The sequence below is a fragment of the Eptatretus burgeri genome, chromosome 13 (genome assembly GCF_056783735.1).
Source record: "Eptatretus burgeri isolate ZD-2024b chromosome 13, Ebu_testis_v1, whole genome shotgun sequence".
In the NCBI taxonomy this organism is placed as follows: domain Eukaryota; kingdom Metazoa; phylum Chordata; class Myxini; order Myxiniformes; family Myxinidae; genus Eptatretus; species Eptatretus burgeri.
In genome coordinates, this window is record NC_140973.1 from 3,662,417 (window position 1) to 3,680,498 (window position 18,082).

At 43.2% G+C, this 18,082-nt stretch overlaps 1 protein-coding gene across 5 annotated transcripts in view; it reads left to right on the forward strand.

Moving 5' to 3' along the window:
- PLEKHA8 (pleckstrin homology domain containing A8) overlaps nucleotides 1-10,433 on the forward strand; it is a 93,901-nt gene extending 83,468 nt beyond the window's left edge. For all 5 annotated transcript variants that reach the window (XM_085850817.1, XM_085850820.1, XM_085850816.1 and 2 more), the window contains one exon: nucleotides 9,054-10,433. In XM_085850817.1, the coding sequence (XP_085706943.1) occupies nucleotides 9,054-9,251 (198 nt within the window). In that variant the 3' untranslated portion in view covers nucleotides 9,252-10,433. The remainder of the gene's footprint in view (nucleotides 1-9,053) is intronic.
- Nucleotides 10,434-18,082: the final 7,649 nt, after the last annotated feature.

Consider the following 18,082-nt stretch of genomic DNA (forward strand, 5'->3'; position numbering starts at 1 on the left):
GCCGTCCAATCGGTGAGCGAGGGGCGGGTGGCCCCGCCCCTAGGGCGTTGGAGGGCGATCGATATATGCAAATTTATGGATCAAAAAGCATTCACGCCCACTTTTTCTCGGGCCAATGGGGAGCGAGGTGAAAGGTCGAAGGGAGGGGGTCAAAGATGAGAGGGCGAAGCCACGGGGCTGATATAAGTGACCGTGTTCGTCAGTCCAGTGAGTAGTAGAGTCGAGAGAGAACAGAGAGTTAAGACTTCGTGGGCGGTGGAGTTGGCATGAAGGAGCTGGTCGTCGTGTGCGTTGGAGTCGGAGCGGAGGGGACGGAGCTGTGGAGAGGCGGCGAGGGCAGACGAGGGGGTGCTCGCGTCGTGCAGGGAGCTGCACCCAGGGAGGCCGACAGCGCGACCTGGCCGAGGTGGAGACGCTCGTCGCGGGACAATAAGAATCCTCTATACCCCGAGCATCAGCAACCCCCTCCTGTTTCCCCCCGCGCTGAGATAGTGCGACCAAGGGGGCCCCTTTCCCACCCCCTACCAGACACTGTCCGCGAGGCCCGCGGAGTTGAAGCACCATCGCCGCTCCGCGTCTCATCACCAGACGGGTAGGCCGACCCGGTCTCGGCCTCAGGCCCGCCTCATCCTTGAGGGTATTCTTTTCCTTGGTTTTGGGTATGTGTTGGCGGCGCCGTCTGTGAAGTAAAATTGTATAAGTGTTGCCGTGTGCTCGTGTAATCGGTATTAGATCTGCATTGTCGCATTTGCTTTTTGTGTAAATTGAATTGTGTTTTTCTTTTCTGTGTGCTTTTGGTGGAATTGAATATGTGTGCTTTCCGTTCATCGCGAATAAATGTGCTTTGTGTTGAACTGTTTCCCGCTTCGCTTCGTCATTTCTCCCATTGAATCCTCATCTTGCTTCACGTAAAGGGTTGGTCGTGGGCTGAATACGCCCGATAATTAATCGAACCGTCGAGGTCGACGATAACACCGCTCGGTTATCCCGATAGTACGGAACGGGTCGCTTAAGTGGCCCGTGTCCGAAGTCGACCTGCGGCGAGGTGCGATCGCCCGGTCTACCCTCCGCGTGGGTACTTAGGTAGGTCGAATTTGGCGAGCAACCCTATCCCACGCGGGGGCTGATTGGCTCGATCGCGGTGAGACCGAAAGGTCCACCCATGACTGGTTCCCGGCGTTAGTCCGAGAGGGTCACGACTGGATTGTCCGTCCGGTGGGCGACGTGCCGCGATTCGAGTTACGTGGCCGTCAGCACGCCGGCGGGCGCGAATCAGCAACTATATATATATATATATATATATATATATATATATATATATATATATATATATATATATATATATATATATATATATATATATATATATATATATATATATATATATATATATATATATATATATATATATATATATATATATATATATATATATATATATATATATATATATATATACTGTATACATTGGGGAAATTGATGTTTGCACCAGATCTAATCCAAAACCCTTTTGACAATCATTGCTATTCCATGATGTTTTTTCAAAAAATTAATTTTTCATATTTCAAAGCCAAATGTCAAACTTGTTTTATGTATTAATTTCAATGATACCTGCCTGTGTGGGGAGGAAGGGGGGATTTAACGGTGGGCTCGGAGTTTGAAAGGTGAGGTTTCCCCTCACTTGCTTCCCTTAAACGTGCTGCATCCCTTGAGGATTTACCTGCATCACATGTCCAGCTCACGTCAGTACAACGTCTTGGAACTGAAGAAGGAAATTCCTCGTGAAGTTCTAAATCCTCCAATAATGGGCAAAAATCTCATTGCCCAATCTCTGACTGGCTTTTGGAGATATTTCCACGCACAGAACCTTCCAGTATTTCATGCCAACGCTTGTTCACATCATGGAAGTTTGTCTGCCTCTAGAGAGAGATAGAGAGATAGAGAGATAGAGAGATAGATCCAGGAATCTAGTGACCTTATCACAAAGGCTGAAGGGCAGGAAGAGATTAATACCATGTGGAGGAGGCCATGTCATCCAAACCAGTCCAACAGCCAATGGTACTGCAACATGTAGTTTTATGGAGATAGAATCTTCTTCAGAAACAGAAGAATCTTAGACTGATGGTGAGACTGTAGAAGATTCCTCAGAGTGGGACTCACAGTGAGATTAATCAAACCACTTTATTCAATCCGAATTCACTTCTAGGATGTCAAACATTTTCAGTGAAACTGTTCAAACCAAAGCCTTTTTGTATCTATATGTTACAATGACGACCATAAAAAAATCAATTATTCAACGGATCTTTTGGAAATGGAACTGTCATGACGATGATCCTGGTGGAAAGTTGTTTTTATTTCAAAATCAGATTTCATTGTTAGTCCCCCCTCCTGCACATTAACCCCCCATTTATTGTTATGTTCATGTATATAGCTGCTAAAGCCAAATGCCAGTTACAAGGGAACCTGTCTGTCTTGCCGAAACTCAAGAGAAATTCATCGACTTTGATTTTATTATCTTGCCAAAATGAAGTTTTTGAAAGATATGTTAGTCAGCTTGTATGTTTTTTTTTTTTGTTTGTTTGTTTGTCTGTAATCACGTATAAAAAATTCTGCAGAGCACAGTTATCATTGGAAATTTTTGAAACCGCATATCAGAGGCCTATAGAGGTCCCTTTCAGCGCATAAAATTTTGAAGGTCGAGGTCAAAGGTCAAGGTCACTTTGTCGCAAATCAGGGGAGTCGACGAAACCCTTATTTTTTGAGTAATTTTGATCGGATCGTCTTCAAACTTCATGGGAATATAGTTCATGGTCTGGCGCTCAGCTGATTAATTTTTGCTGGCAATTGGACTTGACCTTCATGGTTAGTGCCTGAGGTCAAACATATTTTACCCCAAGGTCAAATTTTCAAGTTTTAGGAACCATATTGTGTAGTACCTCGAATTGAACACCTCTGAGTGCTTTCTAGATATGTCAAGCTTGAGACATTATGACGTCATTTGGTGACGTTATGAGGCAAACGCATATTTTTCATGGTTACTCTGTAGAACTATTCTCATCGGAATCTCTCGAAGACAGATATTCCTCAAGGAGTCGCTCCTGGTGGATAGCAGCTCTGTTCACCTCAGTGTGACCTTAAAGAAGTCACACGTGGTCACCTTTTGGCAAGATACGGGTCACCCTGCAGGTGGCATTGGTTTATTTATTTGTTTGTTGTTGTTGTTGCGCAGGTAACTTTCTTTTTTGTTGTTGTTGTGCAGATAACTTTTCTTTTTTTCTGTATGATGCAAGTGATAGCAAGGGTGACTACCTCAAAAGCATAATGAGATACAGGAAGAAGACTTTATTAATTCTCTGTGTGATGAAAACGGTGATTCAAACTGATACAAGATGGTCTCACTGTCTAGGTATTCCTCAGTCCAGAGATCAGAATTTATCTACCAAATAAGGTTGTTGGACACTATTATGAACAGAAGAATAAATTGGTCAGACTAAAGTCCTAAATAGGTAATCAAGGTTTAAAACTGTTCACTAAATAAATTTATGCACAAAAGATGCCTTCACTGGCTATACCAGGATCACTGAATTTAAGGCCGAAATATTCTCAGGCTGGCTTGTGGTGGGGAGCAGTAGTTAAAGGGGGAATGAAAGATCATGGTTTTGGATGGGGGGGGGTTGATCCCAAATATTGGTGAACAGCTGTCTTGAAGATCTGGAGGGAAGAATAAGATTGAAGAGAGTGTGGAAGTTTATTCCACAGGTGAGAAAAAAGGAGGAACGAATGAGTGGAGGTGAGCAGTGATCCTGGATTTTGAGAGTTCCACCAGAAGGGGATTGGTGGGCCCTGCAGAAACGAGGGGGTGGGCAAGCATGGAAAGAGCAGAAGTGGGGGCTGTTTTTATTCCTTCTATTGTCATCATTTTCATATAGCTGTTAGATTTGAATTGAATTGTTGAAGATGTTATTTATTTATTTATTTTAGGTTTGATTAATATTTCATTTATTTATTTATCTCGATTCTCATCGCCATTATTATGTGATTTCATGGCATTAAGCTTTCGGTTGTACACCTCACAGTGGCAGTAATCGAGCTACTTTCAACAGCCCGAGGTGCCCCTGATTATCAAACACCGATGAACACTAATCCATTTTGTTGTGAATCTAAGCATGTGCGACCATTTATTTTGATGTAACACAATTATATTGTACATTGCCCAAAATAAGAATAATTTGGAGTTTGCTTGTATTTTGCAAAAACCTGCTGACATGCTGTCCATGCCAAAAGAGAGGGATGGGAAGAGATAATGATGGCAGCAATTTGTGCTGGAGAGTATCAGTGGTGTTGCAAGGATTTCTACTGGGGTGATGGTGGGGTGGGATAAGGAATTGGGGTAACAGTCAGTGGATGAGATTTTTCGGAAGACCTGGCACCTCATACGGTCAAATAAAGATACAGAATGGCAAGAGGTGAAATCCTTGGAATCGAACCCAACTTGCCTGCATGACAACCAGAGCTGTTACCTCGACCTTAATCGTGTCCCTGATTAAGGAGTTGGTTGCAGTTTCCGCTTTAATTACCAAAATTAAATTTGATCGGGTTCCAGTATAAAAATTTGTTTCAGGGGAATTTTTATTATGTTCATGACATGTGACTGTATGTGTGAAGAATACTTGACAGTCAGATAATGGATCTGGATAAAAATAGAAAAATAAATTCAAATAACAATACGATATGGTAAAATAGATGACCGTTTGAGTGAGTCATGGTTATCTATAGTCTGTGATAAAGAACCAACTTTTGTACGATAGCAAAGGTGTCAACGGAGTTGTTATTGTGAAGGTGACCAACTGATTTCCCATAATAGAAGGAAGTGGTTATTGTAATCAACTGATATCCCTCAGTTTTGTTTTTGAACAACTCCAATGTCTTGGAGTTATTTGCTTATTGAACAACTATAACCTTGTGTTGGCTTAGTGGTTAGGGTGGTGGTTTGGGATCCTAGGGTCCTGAGTTCAAACCCCGTTATCCACTGAATTAACACCAGGGGGTTGACTCAGCCTGTTATCCTTCCGATATTGGTGAAATGAGTACCAGTGTAGCAGCCAAAAGGCTGCACACAAAGGGAAGGGGTTAGTGATGGATTTATTAAATCTGGTATTGGTGTGACCTCCTCCTGTGCAAAATTTCCTTGTAATTTATTGTCTTGCTGAACTTTGTCAATGGGTGTTCGATTGGGATACCTGGCTCCATGCAACGATGTCCTGTGGCACAAACAATACTTGAGACTGAAGCTGCCATTGTCCCGTTCACTGTAGACCAACCGAGGCTGATATTGATACCGCTACCGAAGTTGTAACATTTGTAGTCACGTCCTGGAATTAATTGGTTGAGTAGTTATTTGTGTCGGGGATTTGGCCGAATGACTTTGCACAGGTTTTTATTTTAATTTTTTCTTCTTCCATAAAATCTTTCCCAAGGGAAATGTGCAATATAAATCATTGTGCAGATGAACAGTGTTTCTCACAAAATATTGATTGAATTGCAGGAGGTCATTACAAGTTTCTTACATGGTATTAACACCAACACAAAGGGGGTGAGGGTGGGGGAAGGATTTTATTTTATTTTTTAAAGTATAAAGAATGTACATAGCTCATTTAAGAGCCATTTAACATTTAAGATTTAATAACATTAATAATAATAATTAACATTTAATAACAACATTTAAGAATGTACATAGCTCATACATACATGGTAGCCTGGTGTTGGCTTAGTGGTTAGGGTGGTGGCTCGGGATCCCAGGGTCCTGAGTTCAAGCCCCGTTGGCTGCTGAATTAACGCCAGGGGGTTGACTCAGCCTGTCATCCTTCCGAGGTCGGCAAAATGAGTACCATTGTACTGGTCCCGGTGTATGCCCCGGTAAGAATAGGTGTACCATATCCCTGTGTGTCGTAAGAGGCGACCAGGGTTGGCGTCAGGAAGGGCATCCGGCCATAAAACATTGCCTCAAGAAAAAAAAAGCCCAACCCCTGCACAGCAGGGAAAAATGGCTGTAAAAACATAGCTCATACATGGTGAAAACACGAAACCTTTGAACTTATTATCTTCGTACGTTGTTGTGCCTTTGGGTGAACAGCTGCTCTGATGAGTTTGTTTGTTTTTAACATCCTGATAGGAGGCGGTTCTTGTTTTCTGTTTCTACCTTGCAGAACTTACACTTATCTGATGAACTCAGTCCCACCATTTTTGTATAACGATTTGTTCTCCGTCCCAATTGAGGTTTTATTTGTGATTAATCTTCCTGCTCTATCCTTGGTTTCCCAGTTGACAGTGTATATCTGTTGAAATTTCACTTTATATTTTTATTTTGTCTTTTTAGCAATTGTTTAAGAAACTTGGTCTCCCTCGTGCACAAATTTATCCCCTCTCGTCTTCAGTTGTCCCACCCTTCCTCCCGCCCTTGGTTTACTGAAGATTGTGTTGAGGCAGTTGCACTGAAACAACTTGCCTTTGCCTCATGGAAAGCAAACCCAACTGAGGGTAACCTTAGTTCCTTCCATAAAGCTCGGAACAAGTGTGTATCTACCCTCAGTAAAACAGAAAACAATATCATTCTAATCTCAAGTCCGACCTCTCAAACCTCTCTCCCTCCTCCAAATCCTGGTGGCCTCTGATCAAATCTGTTTCTGGTGTATGTTCCCCCTCCATCCCCTCCCTTACCTCAAATGGCCGCACTGCTGATACCGCAAGTGAGAAAGCTGAATGCCTAAAATCGGTGTTTGCATCGAAATCTTGTGTTCAAAACCCATCGCTTTCTGTACCCAACTGACTCAGTCACAACCAACTATCCCTGGACTCTGTGTCCTTTTCTCCTGACAAGGTGGAAAGTTTGCCGTCAAACCTCGACTCGGATTCTGCAACCGGTCCAGACAACATCAGCCCACATGTCCTAAAAACCTGCTCCTCTGCTCTTGCTCACCCTCTCTGTTCTATTCACCCTCTCTGTTTTATTCACCCTCTCATTTGCTCAAGGTCATCTGCCATCTGCTTGGAAATCAGCAAACATTACTGCCCTGCATAAAAAGGTGCAAAAACAGATCCCTGCAACTACAGACCATCAGCTTTCTGCCAATCATCAGCAAGGTTATGGAATACATTATCGCTTCAGACATTAAATCCTTCCTCTTCTTCAATGGCTTGATTTCCGATCATCACTTTGGTTTCAGACCAGGTCACTGTACCCTGGATATCCTGCTTCTGCTCTCCCAACAATGGATGGAGGTACTCAATGCCGGACATGAAATCAGAGCCATATTCCGAGACATATCGTGTGCTTTTGACACGGTCTGGCACCCAGCCCTGCTCACCAAACTGTCTTCCTATGGTATCCAAGGCCATCTCCACTCATGGCTCGCAGACTTCCTCTCCTGTCGCAGTCAACGTGTGGCCCCAAACGGAGTTATTTCATCCCCTCTTCCTGTCCAGGCTGGAGTTCCTCAAGGCAGCGTTCTGGGCCCTGTTATTTTTTCTGATTTTCATCAATCATCCGACTCTCTGGAAAATCCTCTTTATCTCTTTGCTGATTAATCCACCCTCTGCCGTACCATCTGTCATCCCTCAGACTGGCATGCAGCAGCTTCTACGCTCACTGCAGATCTGGATAAAATCACAAACTGGTCCAACACATGGAACATGTCTTTCAATCGTGACAAATCGCACACTCTCACTTTGTCTCTCCAAAAGGACTGTTTGGAACCCCCCCCCCCATCCCCTTCTCAACAATCCTCTGGAAGAAGTCCTTTCTTTCAAGCTTCTGGGTTTCACTATCTGCCATGACCTTTCCTGGTAAAGCCACATTTCCAACCTGGTCTCCAAAGCCAGTCGCCGACTGGGGAATCCTCTGTTGTGCAAAATCCTTCCTCGGCCCACTTGAGCTCCTGACCACTTACAAAGCCTTCGTCCACAGCCTGATGGAGTACTGCTCTCCCCTCTGGGCTGCTGCTCCTGCCTCCCACCTTTCTCGGCTTCACGCTGTGGAAACCAAGGCATTTCGGATCATTGGCATCTCCCACAATGAGGCTGAATCTTTGGGCCTCCTACTCTCACTGCAGGCTGGTCGGTGGTCTTTCTGTCTTCTACCGTCTCCTCTACAGCCTCGCCCCCCCCCCCCCGCTCTTCTCTCTGCGATTTGTCCCCACCACATTTCCGCAGGGCGCTCAAGGTCTGCCAGCAACCCCCTTCTGGTAAAACTAACAAAATCAAGAACCACTGCTCACCTTCACTCTTTCATTCCTCTTTTTTTTCTGCCTTTGGAACAAACTCCCACACTCTCTTCAATCCCATTCTTCCCTCCAGGCCTTCAAAACATCTGTTCACCACCACCTCTTATCATCCCCCATCCAAATCCTCGATTTTTATACCCCCGTTAATCCACCCAAGTCCACCTCCTTCAAATTCCCTGCTTTCCTTCCTGAAAGTTCCTGGAATGTTCATCTTTTATTCCCCATGTTCCCCACCCCATCCCTCTCCCTTCCACAGATCTCATGTCTCTTCCCCACTGTTTTGTCCTTCCCTCTCCCACCCCTCTTCTCTCATGCCCCCCTTGCTGTGCGTTGTGTGTTTGCTCTCATATGAGTCTCAACAAGGTATACAAAAAAATAAAATTGTGTGCGTGTGTGCGTGTGTGCGTGCGTGTGTGTGAGATCGGGCAAAGTGTAAGTACTTTTGCTGATCAATTCTCAGGACTTCCTTGCAGAATAATTTAAAATTTGTAAGCCTTACACGATGGGTCAAGCTTGTTGTTCTAACACCATCTTTGACCTCTGACATCAGCACCCACAAAACCATATTTTGAAGGTTGTCACTAACCAAAGGTAGTTTGAGCTGTGATAAGCAATAGCATTTTTGCTCATACATAAGAACTTCTCTTTATCTTTCATTCGAGCAAAAGTGTTCAAGTGATCCTCGGTATAGTCCCTGGCATTAATTACCACTTTCTTGGTCTCCTCCAATGTTAACTTTACCTTTAACCCTCCCTTGTATCCCACAACATCTAGCTGGCGCTGCACGCAGTCCCTGCACTCGACACCTTCTTTGCAGCCATGGCCGTCCATCCTGGCGATGAAGAACGACCCTCTTTCCGCACCCAGCTACAAAAGGATCTTACCGTTTACCTTGGTGCGATGGAGCGCCAGCTGCTCACGCTCGACTCGTTCTACGACGCGCACGGCCTCGAGTCTGACGAAGTCGTGTGAATCCGGGTATTGGTCGATCGTTTACAAGTGTACCGGATGGTAATGTGTGGTGGTGAATTTAAGAGACACTGTTCAGCTGTTCTCTTGTTCTGTGGGGAATGTCATGATCTTTATTTCTGGTCTTGACTTTCTACCAGATGAAGATGATTGTTTCACTTGGTGATGAGAATAAAAATAAGACAAGATAGGTCTTATTTTTGTTCTCATCACTCGTCCGATCTTTCATAGACTAAGGCGAGGTGAGGTGGGGTGGTTCTAATTTGCTGTAGGTGGTTGTCACCTCTGATGGCTCGATCTTGAGAGCATGGAGCTGGGGCTGTGGTGCCATTTGAATGATCTTACATTTTATGGAAGTTTTTAATCTGATTGTGTGTGTGTATATATATATATATATATATATATATATATATATATATATATATATATATATATATATATATATATATATATATATATATATATATATATATATATATATATAATCACATACACAGTATGCAATACGAAGGTTTATTCCCATTATACAGCAGGTAAATGTGCAATAATTATTAGACCCGGACCTTCAACCTCATCCTCCAATATCCCAAAGGTGTGGTGCACGCAGGTGATGCTGCTTACCTGCATCGCTTTTTTACATTTTCCCAAAAGGACGGAGCAGGTAAAGTCTTTGTACCTTGTTTGTGAAGATTCCCATTTTTTTTGGTACAGTCAGAATTTCCAAATCATCGGGTTTCCCCATGGATGATGATTGTGATGAGCCAATGATCTCGAGCACACAAATGTATCAAATAATCTTCTCTAAGTCGCACTTGTTCATGCCAGGTGTGTGTTTGCAACACGACGGATGGTTCGCTATCTTGTGTTCCCTCTCGAGGCTCCATGGTTTTGTCACCGAAGCGAATATTTGTAATTAACCGACTTTGTTCCGCACATTTTGCATCTTGTTCGATATAATAGTCTGATTTGTTTTCTTTCTTTTGTTCAAGTGTTCTACAAATTGCCCACTTGTCCGGTTTGATGTAGAAATCCATGCAAATTGAATGAAATATTCTGTTTTGATTGCAAATTGCATTCTTGTCCTCTTCCTGACTCGTCCATCTTTGGAGGACTTGAGGACAAAAAAAAAAGAAAAATGAATTTCAATTGTGTATTTTAAATGAAGAATAAACTTTTCATTTTAAACCTCGTTTTCTATCAACCTCATTTATACAAGTTATTTATTAATACATCCTTTGTTTCTGAGCATGTAATGTGCTTGTGAATGTTTAACTTAATGGAAATTGGTTACCAGTCAGAAGGGCACAGGCATGAATCTTCCCTTGTGAGCTTGTTCATGATGATGTCCAGAAATAATGGGAATATTCCATTTGTACTACGACTTCCCTCAGTGACCTGTGGATGAAATTGCTGGACAATTGGAGTTTAATGAAAATTGTTCCGTTTGGTGTTCCCATTTGACACCCATAGCTTGTGCTGAGATATCTGATACAAATCCCATAAGCTGTTAATTTCTCCGTCATGATGCCTTTCGTGGTTGCAGTACAGGCATTATATGACATGACCTCACACAAATTGCAACAGAAACTCTTTCAACTGGTTTATTCTCATAAATATGTTTTGAATAACGTATCAAAAGTCCAAAGGAATCCAAGTGGTGGAAACTATTGAAAAGTACTGAAATCGGTGATGGCATTTTTATCCCCTGCCGCGTGGCGGAAGGGGGATATTGTTGTCACCCAGGTCGTCCGGGTGTCCGTCTGTCCGACCGTCCGGGCGTCAACATTTATAGCTGTGAGTGCGATAACTCATAAACTGTTCGCCATATCGATTTGAAATTTGGGTCACACATGTACCACCTGAAAAGGAAGAACCCTATTGATTTTGGGCATGGCCAGATCCAAGATGGCCAACTGGGGTGGCCATCTTGAAAAAATGTTTTTTGTCATAAATGGAAAACCGCTTATCTGATTTCAATTATTTTTGGTGACTACGTTCCTCACCCCTGGGGAACTTTTTCGAGATGACGACCAAATGGTGTCTTGTTTCCAATTCACCTCCCTCATTATCTGGAATATGTTTGACCTTTTTCATTCAATGGCGGGGGATTCCCCATCTCTGATGGTATATTTAATCATGTATCAGTGATGTGTTTTAATAATGTGTCAGTGATGTGTTTTTAATCATGTATCAGTGAGATGTTTTTAATAATGAGTCAATGATGCGTTTTTAATCAAGTATCAGTTAGATATTTTAAATAATGTGTCAGTGTGGTGTATTGACTAATGTGTCAGTGAGGTGTATTTAATAATGTCAGTGAGGTGTTTTTAATGTCAGTGAGGTGTTTTTAATAATGTGTCAGTGAGGTGTTTTTAATAATGTGTCAGTGAGGTGTTTTTAATAATGTGTCAGTGAGGTGTTTTTAATAATGTGTCAGTGAGGTGTTTTTAATAATGTCAGTGAGGTGTTTTTAATAATGTGGCAGTGAGGTGTTTTTAATAATGTGTCAGTGATGTGTTTTTAATCATGTGTCAGTGATGTGTTTTTAATCATGTATCAGTGATGTGTTTTTAATCATGTATCAGTGATGTGTTTTTAATCATGTATCAGTGATGTGTTTTTAATCATGTGTCAGTGAGATGTTTTTAATAATGTGTCAGTGAGATGTTTTTAAAAATGTGTCAGTGAGGTGTTTTTAATAATGTGTCAGTGAGGTGTTTTTAATCATGTATCAGTGAGATGTTTTTAATAATGTCAGTGATGTGTTTTTAATTATATATCAGTGAGATGTTTTTAATAATGTAGCAGTGTGGTTTTTTAATAATGTGGCAGTGATGTGTTTTTAATTATGTATCAGTGAGATGTTTTTAATAATGTGGCAGTGTGGTTTTTTAATAATGTGGCAGTGAGGTGTTTTTAATAATGTGTTAGTGATGTGTTTTAACCATGTATCACTGAGATGTTTTTAATAATTTGTCAGTGAGGTGTTTTTAATAATGTAGCAGTAATGTGTTTTTATCCTGTATCAGTGATGTATTTTAGTAATATGGCTTGGAGGTGTTTTTAATAATGTGAGGGTGATGTGTTTTAATAATGTGGCAGTGAGATGTTTTAATCATGAGTCAGTGATGCGTTTTAATGAAGTGGCAGTGAGATGTTTTAATGATGTGTCAGTGATGTGTTTTTAATAATGTGTCAGTGAGGTGTTTTTAATGATGTATCAGTGATGTGTTTTAATAATGTGGCAGTGATGTGTTTTTAATAATATGTCAGTGATGTGTTTGCATAATGTATCAGTGAGATGTTTTTAATGATGTGTCAGTGATGTGTTTTAATAATGTGGCAGTGATGTGTTTTCATAATGTGGCAGTGAGGTGATTTAATAATGTGTCAGTGATGTGTTTTAATAATGTGGCAGTGATGTGTTTTCATAATGTGGCAGTGAGGTGATTTAATAATGTGTCAGTGATGTGTTTTAATAATGTGGCAGTGATGTGTTTTTATAATGTGGCAGAGATGTTTTCATCATGTATCAGTGAGATGTTTTTAATAATGTGGAAGTGAGGTGTTTTTAATAATGTGGCAGTGAGGTGTTTTTAATAATGTGGCAGTGAGGTGTTTTTAATAATGTGGAAGTGAGGTGTTTTAATTATGTGTCAATGATGTGTTTTTAATCATGTATCAGTGTGATGTTTTTAACAATGTGTCAGTGAGGTGTTTTTAATAATGTTGCAGTGATGTGTTTTCATAATGTGGCATTGACATGTTTTTAATAATGTTGCTGGGAAGTCTTTTTAATAATGTGAGGTGTTTTAATAATGTGGCAGTGATGTGTTTTTCATCATGTATCAGTGAGATGTTTTTAATAATGTGTGAGGGAGCTGTTTTTAATCATAAATCAGTGAGATGTTTTAAAGAATGTGTCAGTGATGTGTTTTTAATCATGAATCAGTGAGATGTTTTTAATCATTTGTCAGTGAGGTGTTTTTAATAATGTTGCAGTGATGTGTTTTTAATAATGTGGCAGTGATGTGTTTTTAATAATGTGGCAGTGATGTGTTTTAATAATGTGGCGTTGACGTGTTTTTAATAATGTTGCTGGGAGGTGTTTTTAATAATGTGGCAGTGAGGTGTTTTTAATCATGGAGCGGTGATGTGTTTTTATAATGTGGCGTTGACGTGTTTTTAATAATGTTGCTGGGAGGTATTTTTAATAATGTGGAAGTGAGATGTTTTAATGAGTCAGTGAGGTGTTTTTAATAATGTGGGAGTGAGGTGTTTTTAATAATGAAGCAGTGATGCGTTTTAAATTATGTGAGGGTGAGGTGTTTTAATAATGTGGCAGTGAGATATTTAAAAATTTGTCAGTGATGTGTTTTTACCTTCGCATTCTGCGAAAGGTTATGTTTTGGTTGGCGTGTATTTATTTATTTATTTATTTGTAATCTTGTGATTCGTATCACTCAAAAGGTATTAAACCGAATTGCATGAAATTTGGTGGGATGATTGGTTATTCGCCAGGAAGAATTTGATTCGATTTTGGGATCGTTCGGGTCAAGGTCAAGGTCAGGAAAAGGTCAAAATCATCTTTTTACGATAACACGGTCAATTTTTATTCAATTTGCATGCAACTAACGCCAAAATGTTCAGAATTCAACGCCTCATCTTGTGATATGCAATATGACACAATGACACCCATACTCTTGTTTATTTATTTATTTATTTATTTGTAATCTTGTGATTCGTATAACTCAAAAAGTATTAAACCGAATTGCATGAAATTTGGTGGGATGATTGGTTATTAGCCAGGAAGCATTCGATTAGATTTTGGGATCGTTCGGGTCAAGGTCAAGGTCACGAAAAGGTCAAAATCGTCTTTTTACGATAACACGGTCAATTTTAATTCAATTTGCATGCAACTAACGCCAAAATGTTCAGAATTCAACGCCTCATCTTGTGATATGCAATATGACACAATGACACCCATACTCTTGTTTATTTATTTATTTATTTATTTGTAATCTTGTGATTCGTATAACTCAAAAAGTATTAAACCGAATTGCATGAAATTTGGTGGGATGATTGGTTATTAGCCAGGAAGCATTCGATTAGATTTTGGGATCGTTCGGGTCAAAGGTCAAGGTCACGAAAAGGTCAAAATCGTCTTTTTACGATAACACGGTCAATTTTAATTCAATTTGCATGCAACTAACGCCAAAATGTTCAGAATTCAACGCCTCATCTTGTGATATGCAATATGACCACAATGACGCCCATACTCTTGTTACCGGTCAGGGGGGTCACGACCTTGAAAAATATGCGGTTTTTGTCATAGCGCGGTCAATTCTTGTCCGCTTTTCATGAACCCAGCACCAAAATGTTCAGAATTGAATGCCCATTCTTGTGACACAATGACATCATAACACATGTCACCAGGTCAGGTCAGGTATGGGAGCATGTGCCAGAACAGCGCGTCGCTGCGTCCACTTTCCGCCGGTACTCCAGGGGCCTCCGTCTGGCCATCCCCCAGGCAGATGCCAGGCCCATCCCCATCTCCTTGAGATGATGGTCAACCTGTTGCAACCATGAGGCACGTGGTCGGCCCACTGGCCTCCTCCTCTCATGAGACTCCCTCGCTGAGAGAATATGGTGAGCAGGATCAGCGTCAGGAAAACAGCCACATGTCCATACAGCCGCAACTGACGCTCACGGACTATGCAGGTAACAAATCTCATCCGAGTCTCTCTCTCAGCAACCGCTCGTTGGACACAAAATCCGACCAGCGATAGCCAAGGATTCTCCGAAGAGACCTGGTACCAAAGGAATTAAGTCTCAGTCTCAGATCCTTGGTCAGAGTCCAAGTCTCGCACCCATAGAGCAAGACTAGAAGTACCAAGGACCTGAAGAATCGGACTTTCGTCCTCCCGCACAGGTACCGGCAGCGCCACACCCCATGATCCAGTGAATCCATGACTCCCCAGGCCCGACCCAGACGTCTATTGACCTCTGACTCGCAGCCAGCAGAGACATGAATATCACTGCCAAGGTAAGTGAATCTCTCCACGACCTCAACATCCTCACCACAAACAGACACAGACAGGACAGCAGCATCCAAGATGTCACCGAAAGCCTGGATCTTAGTTTTGACCCAAGAAACCCGTAATCCCAACGGCTTCGACTCCTCATTCAGCACCTCGAGGGCCCCCAAGAGGATGTCTAAAGTCTCCGCAAAGATGACTGCATCATCTGCGAAATCAAGGTCCGAGAACTTGACATTCCCAAACGATGCACCGCAACTTGATCTCTCCGACATCCTCCCTAAAATCCAGTCCATACAAGTGCTGAAAAGTGTGGGGGCAAGTACACATCCCTGACGAACTCCAGTAACAACTGGAAATAAGTCAGAGATGGTACCATCACACTTCACAGCACTCTCAGTACCAGAGTATAGTTCAGACATCTGATCGATCAGTTTTGGTGGCACCTCACGAAGACCAAGAATCCTCCAGAGGACATCCCGATTCACTGAATCGAACGCTTTACAGAGATCAACATAGGCTGCAAGCAGCCCCTGCCGAAACTCTCGTCTGCATTCTGAGAGGACATGAAGTGCAAGGATACGGTCAATCGTTGACCTCTTTGGTGTAAAGCCTGACTGCTCTGGACGCTGGTGCTCAAGCAGATGGTGGCGAACCCTATCAAGAATTATCCGAGCAAAGACCTTGCCCGGCACTGAGAGCAGCGTCACCCCTGGGTAGTTGTTGCAGTCTTGGCGATCACCCTTCCCTTTCCAGAGAGGGACAAGGCCCCTCTTCCAGTCAGTTGGGATGATGCCTGTGTTCCAGGCAGAGCACAAAACTGCATGCAACAACACGAGTGCAGCATTTCCACCAGCCTTGAGAAGTTGGGCATGGATGCCACAGATCCCTGGAGCTTTGCCCCATTTCAACTGGTTCACCGCAGCCCGTGTTTCCACAAGCGAAGGTGGACCACAGTTGATTCGAGGGTCAGCAACAGGTATTGTAACACCCTTGACGTCCAACTCGACAGCTGGGGGATCAGCCTGGTACAACCACTCAAAGTAACCGGCCCAGTGGGCCTTCACTTCAGACTCCTCTGTCAAGAGCCTACCACTCTCTGCTCGAACTGCAGTGCTCCAAGGGATGGGCTTGGATGAACGTAATGCGCGAATTCCCCTGTAAGCGGGACGAGAATCACCTGTCCACAGGTGATGCTCCACCCCCTCACAGATTCCTCGCACATAGGCCTCCTTGTCCACCCTCAGTGCATGTGCAGTTTTACGCCTCAGCTCCCTGAACAGCTCAGCTCTGCCATTCAGCCTGGCCCTGCGACTCTGATCAATGGTATCCAGTGTCCCTTGAGAGACAAAATTCTTCTTTGCCCTGCGGTGAGCTCCAAGGCATCCACCGGCAACATCAAGGACGGTGGTCTTGAAGGCGCTCCACAACTCTTCAGGACCCCCCAAAGCACCCAGACCCCCCAAGTGTCCACTCAGCCTGTTCGCAAACTCCTCAGCTACTCTCTCGTCTCTGAGCTTGGCAACATCCAGCCTAGGCTGGGATGGTACCATTCTCCAGGATTTAAGGTGCAGCTTTAGAGTTGCTACAACAAGCCTGTGGTCAGTATTGAGGACCTGAGCACTCCGGTAGACCCTGCAGTTCCGGATCATCCTCCAACGACAGTCAATGAGGACATGGTCAATCTCCTTTGCCACACCGCCGGCATTGGAATACCAAGTCCAGCGATGAGCTTGTGGGTGCTGAAACCATGAACCAGCCACCCTAAGTCCATGACTTCTTGCAAAGTCAAGGAACTTAGTGCTATTCTGGTTCATAGTTCCTGACCCATGGGGACCAACACACACCTCATAACCATCCCTATCAGTTCCAGTGGATGCATTGAAATCCCCCAAGACTAGAAGTGTATCTCGTCTGGGGCACTGATCAACCACAGACTCGAGTGTGGCGTAGAATGCATCCTTCACGGTGAGATCACTCGCCTCAGTCGGAGCATAAACAGAGACCAGGGAAATGACACCGAAGGAGTGACGAATCCTTAATCTCATAATACGCTCGTTGACCGGTGTTACCTCAATTATCATTGGGGTCAGCTTATTGGACACAGCTACAGCAACTCCTTGGGTATGGTAACCATCAGAGCGACCAGACCAATAGTTGGTGTAACCACCACCATTATCTAGCCACAATCCGGTCTCCGAACCTCAGAGAGAGCTGCAATCCCGATGTCCAAACGCTTGAGCTCAGATGATAACAGAGACAGGTGATCATCCTCTCTTAGGGATAGGACATTCCAGGCACCCACCCGAAGGGACCGCCTCAGGTTAACCCAAGGAGATCGCCGTCTGGTGGAAGACACCTTAGCACCACTCCGACACACTCTCCCGCAATCTGACCCAGGGATGTTACCCTGTGGTTTCCCTCCTATCATCAAAGATTGGGGGTCCCGAAGGCTTTTCCCCAATCCCGTCATCCGGTGAGCTGCCCTGCGAAGGGAAGCTGCAAAGGAGGTACTCCCACGGAGTGGGTTTTCAGATTTTTTTTGCGTTTTGCGGAATGAAGGGTTTTACGGTGGCCGGAGTGCAAATCCTGCCACCAACCTCCTAATAAGAAGTAACCCAACTGCAGAAGGATGTCCGCAGACACAGTTGGGCACTAGATATGGATGGCTGTAGGCTCACAAGAGGCTCCTCCGCCCTTTGACAGGTTTTGTTTTTAATCCTGCTGGGTGTCCATATCCAAACCCGACCATGGAACAGTTTAGTACAGGTTTACATGGTACCTGTAGCAGGTCAC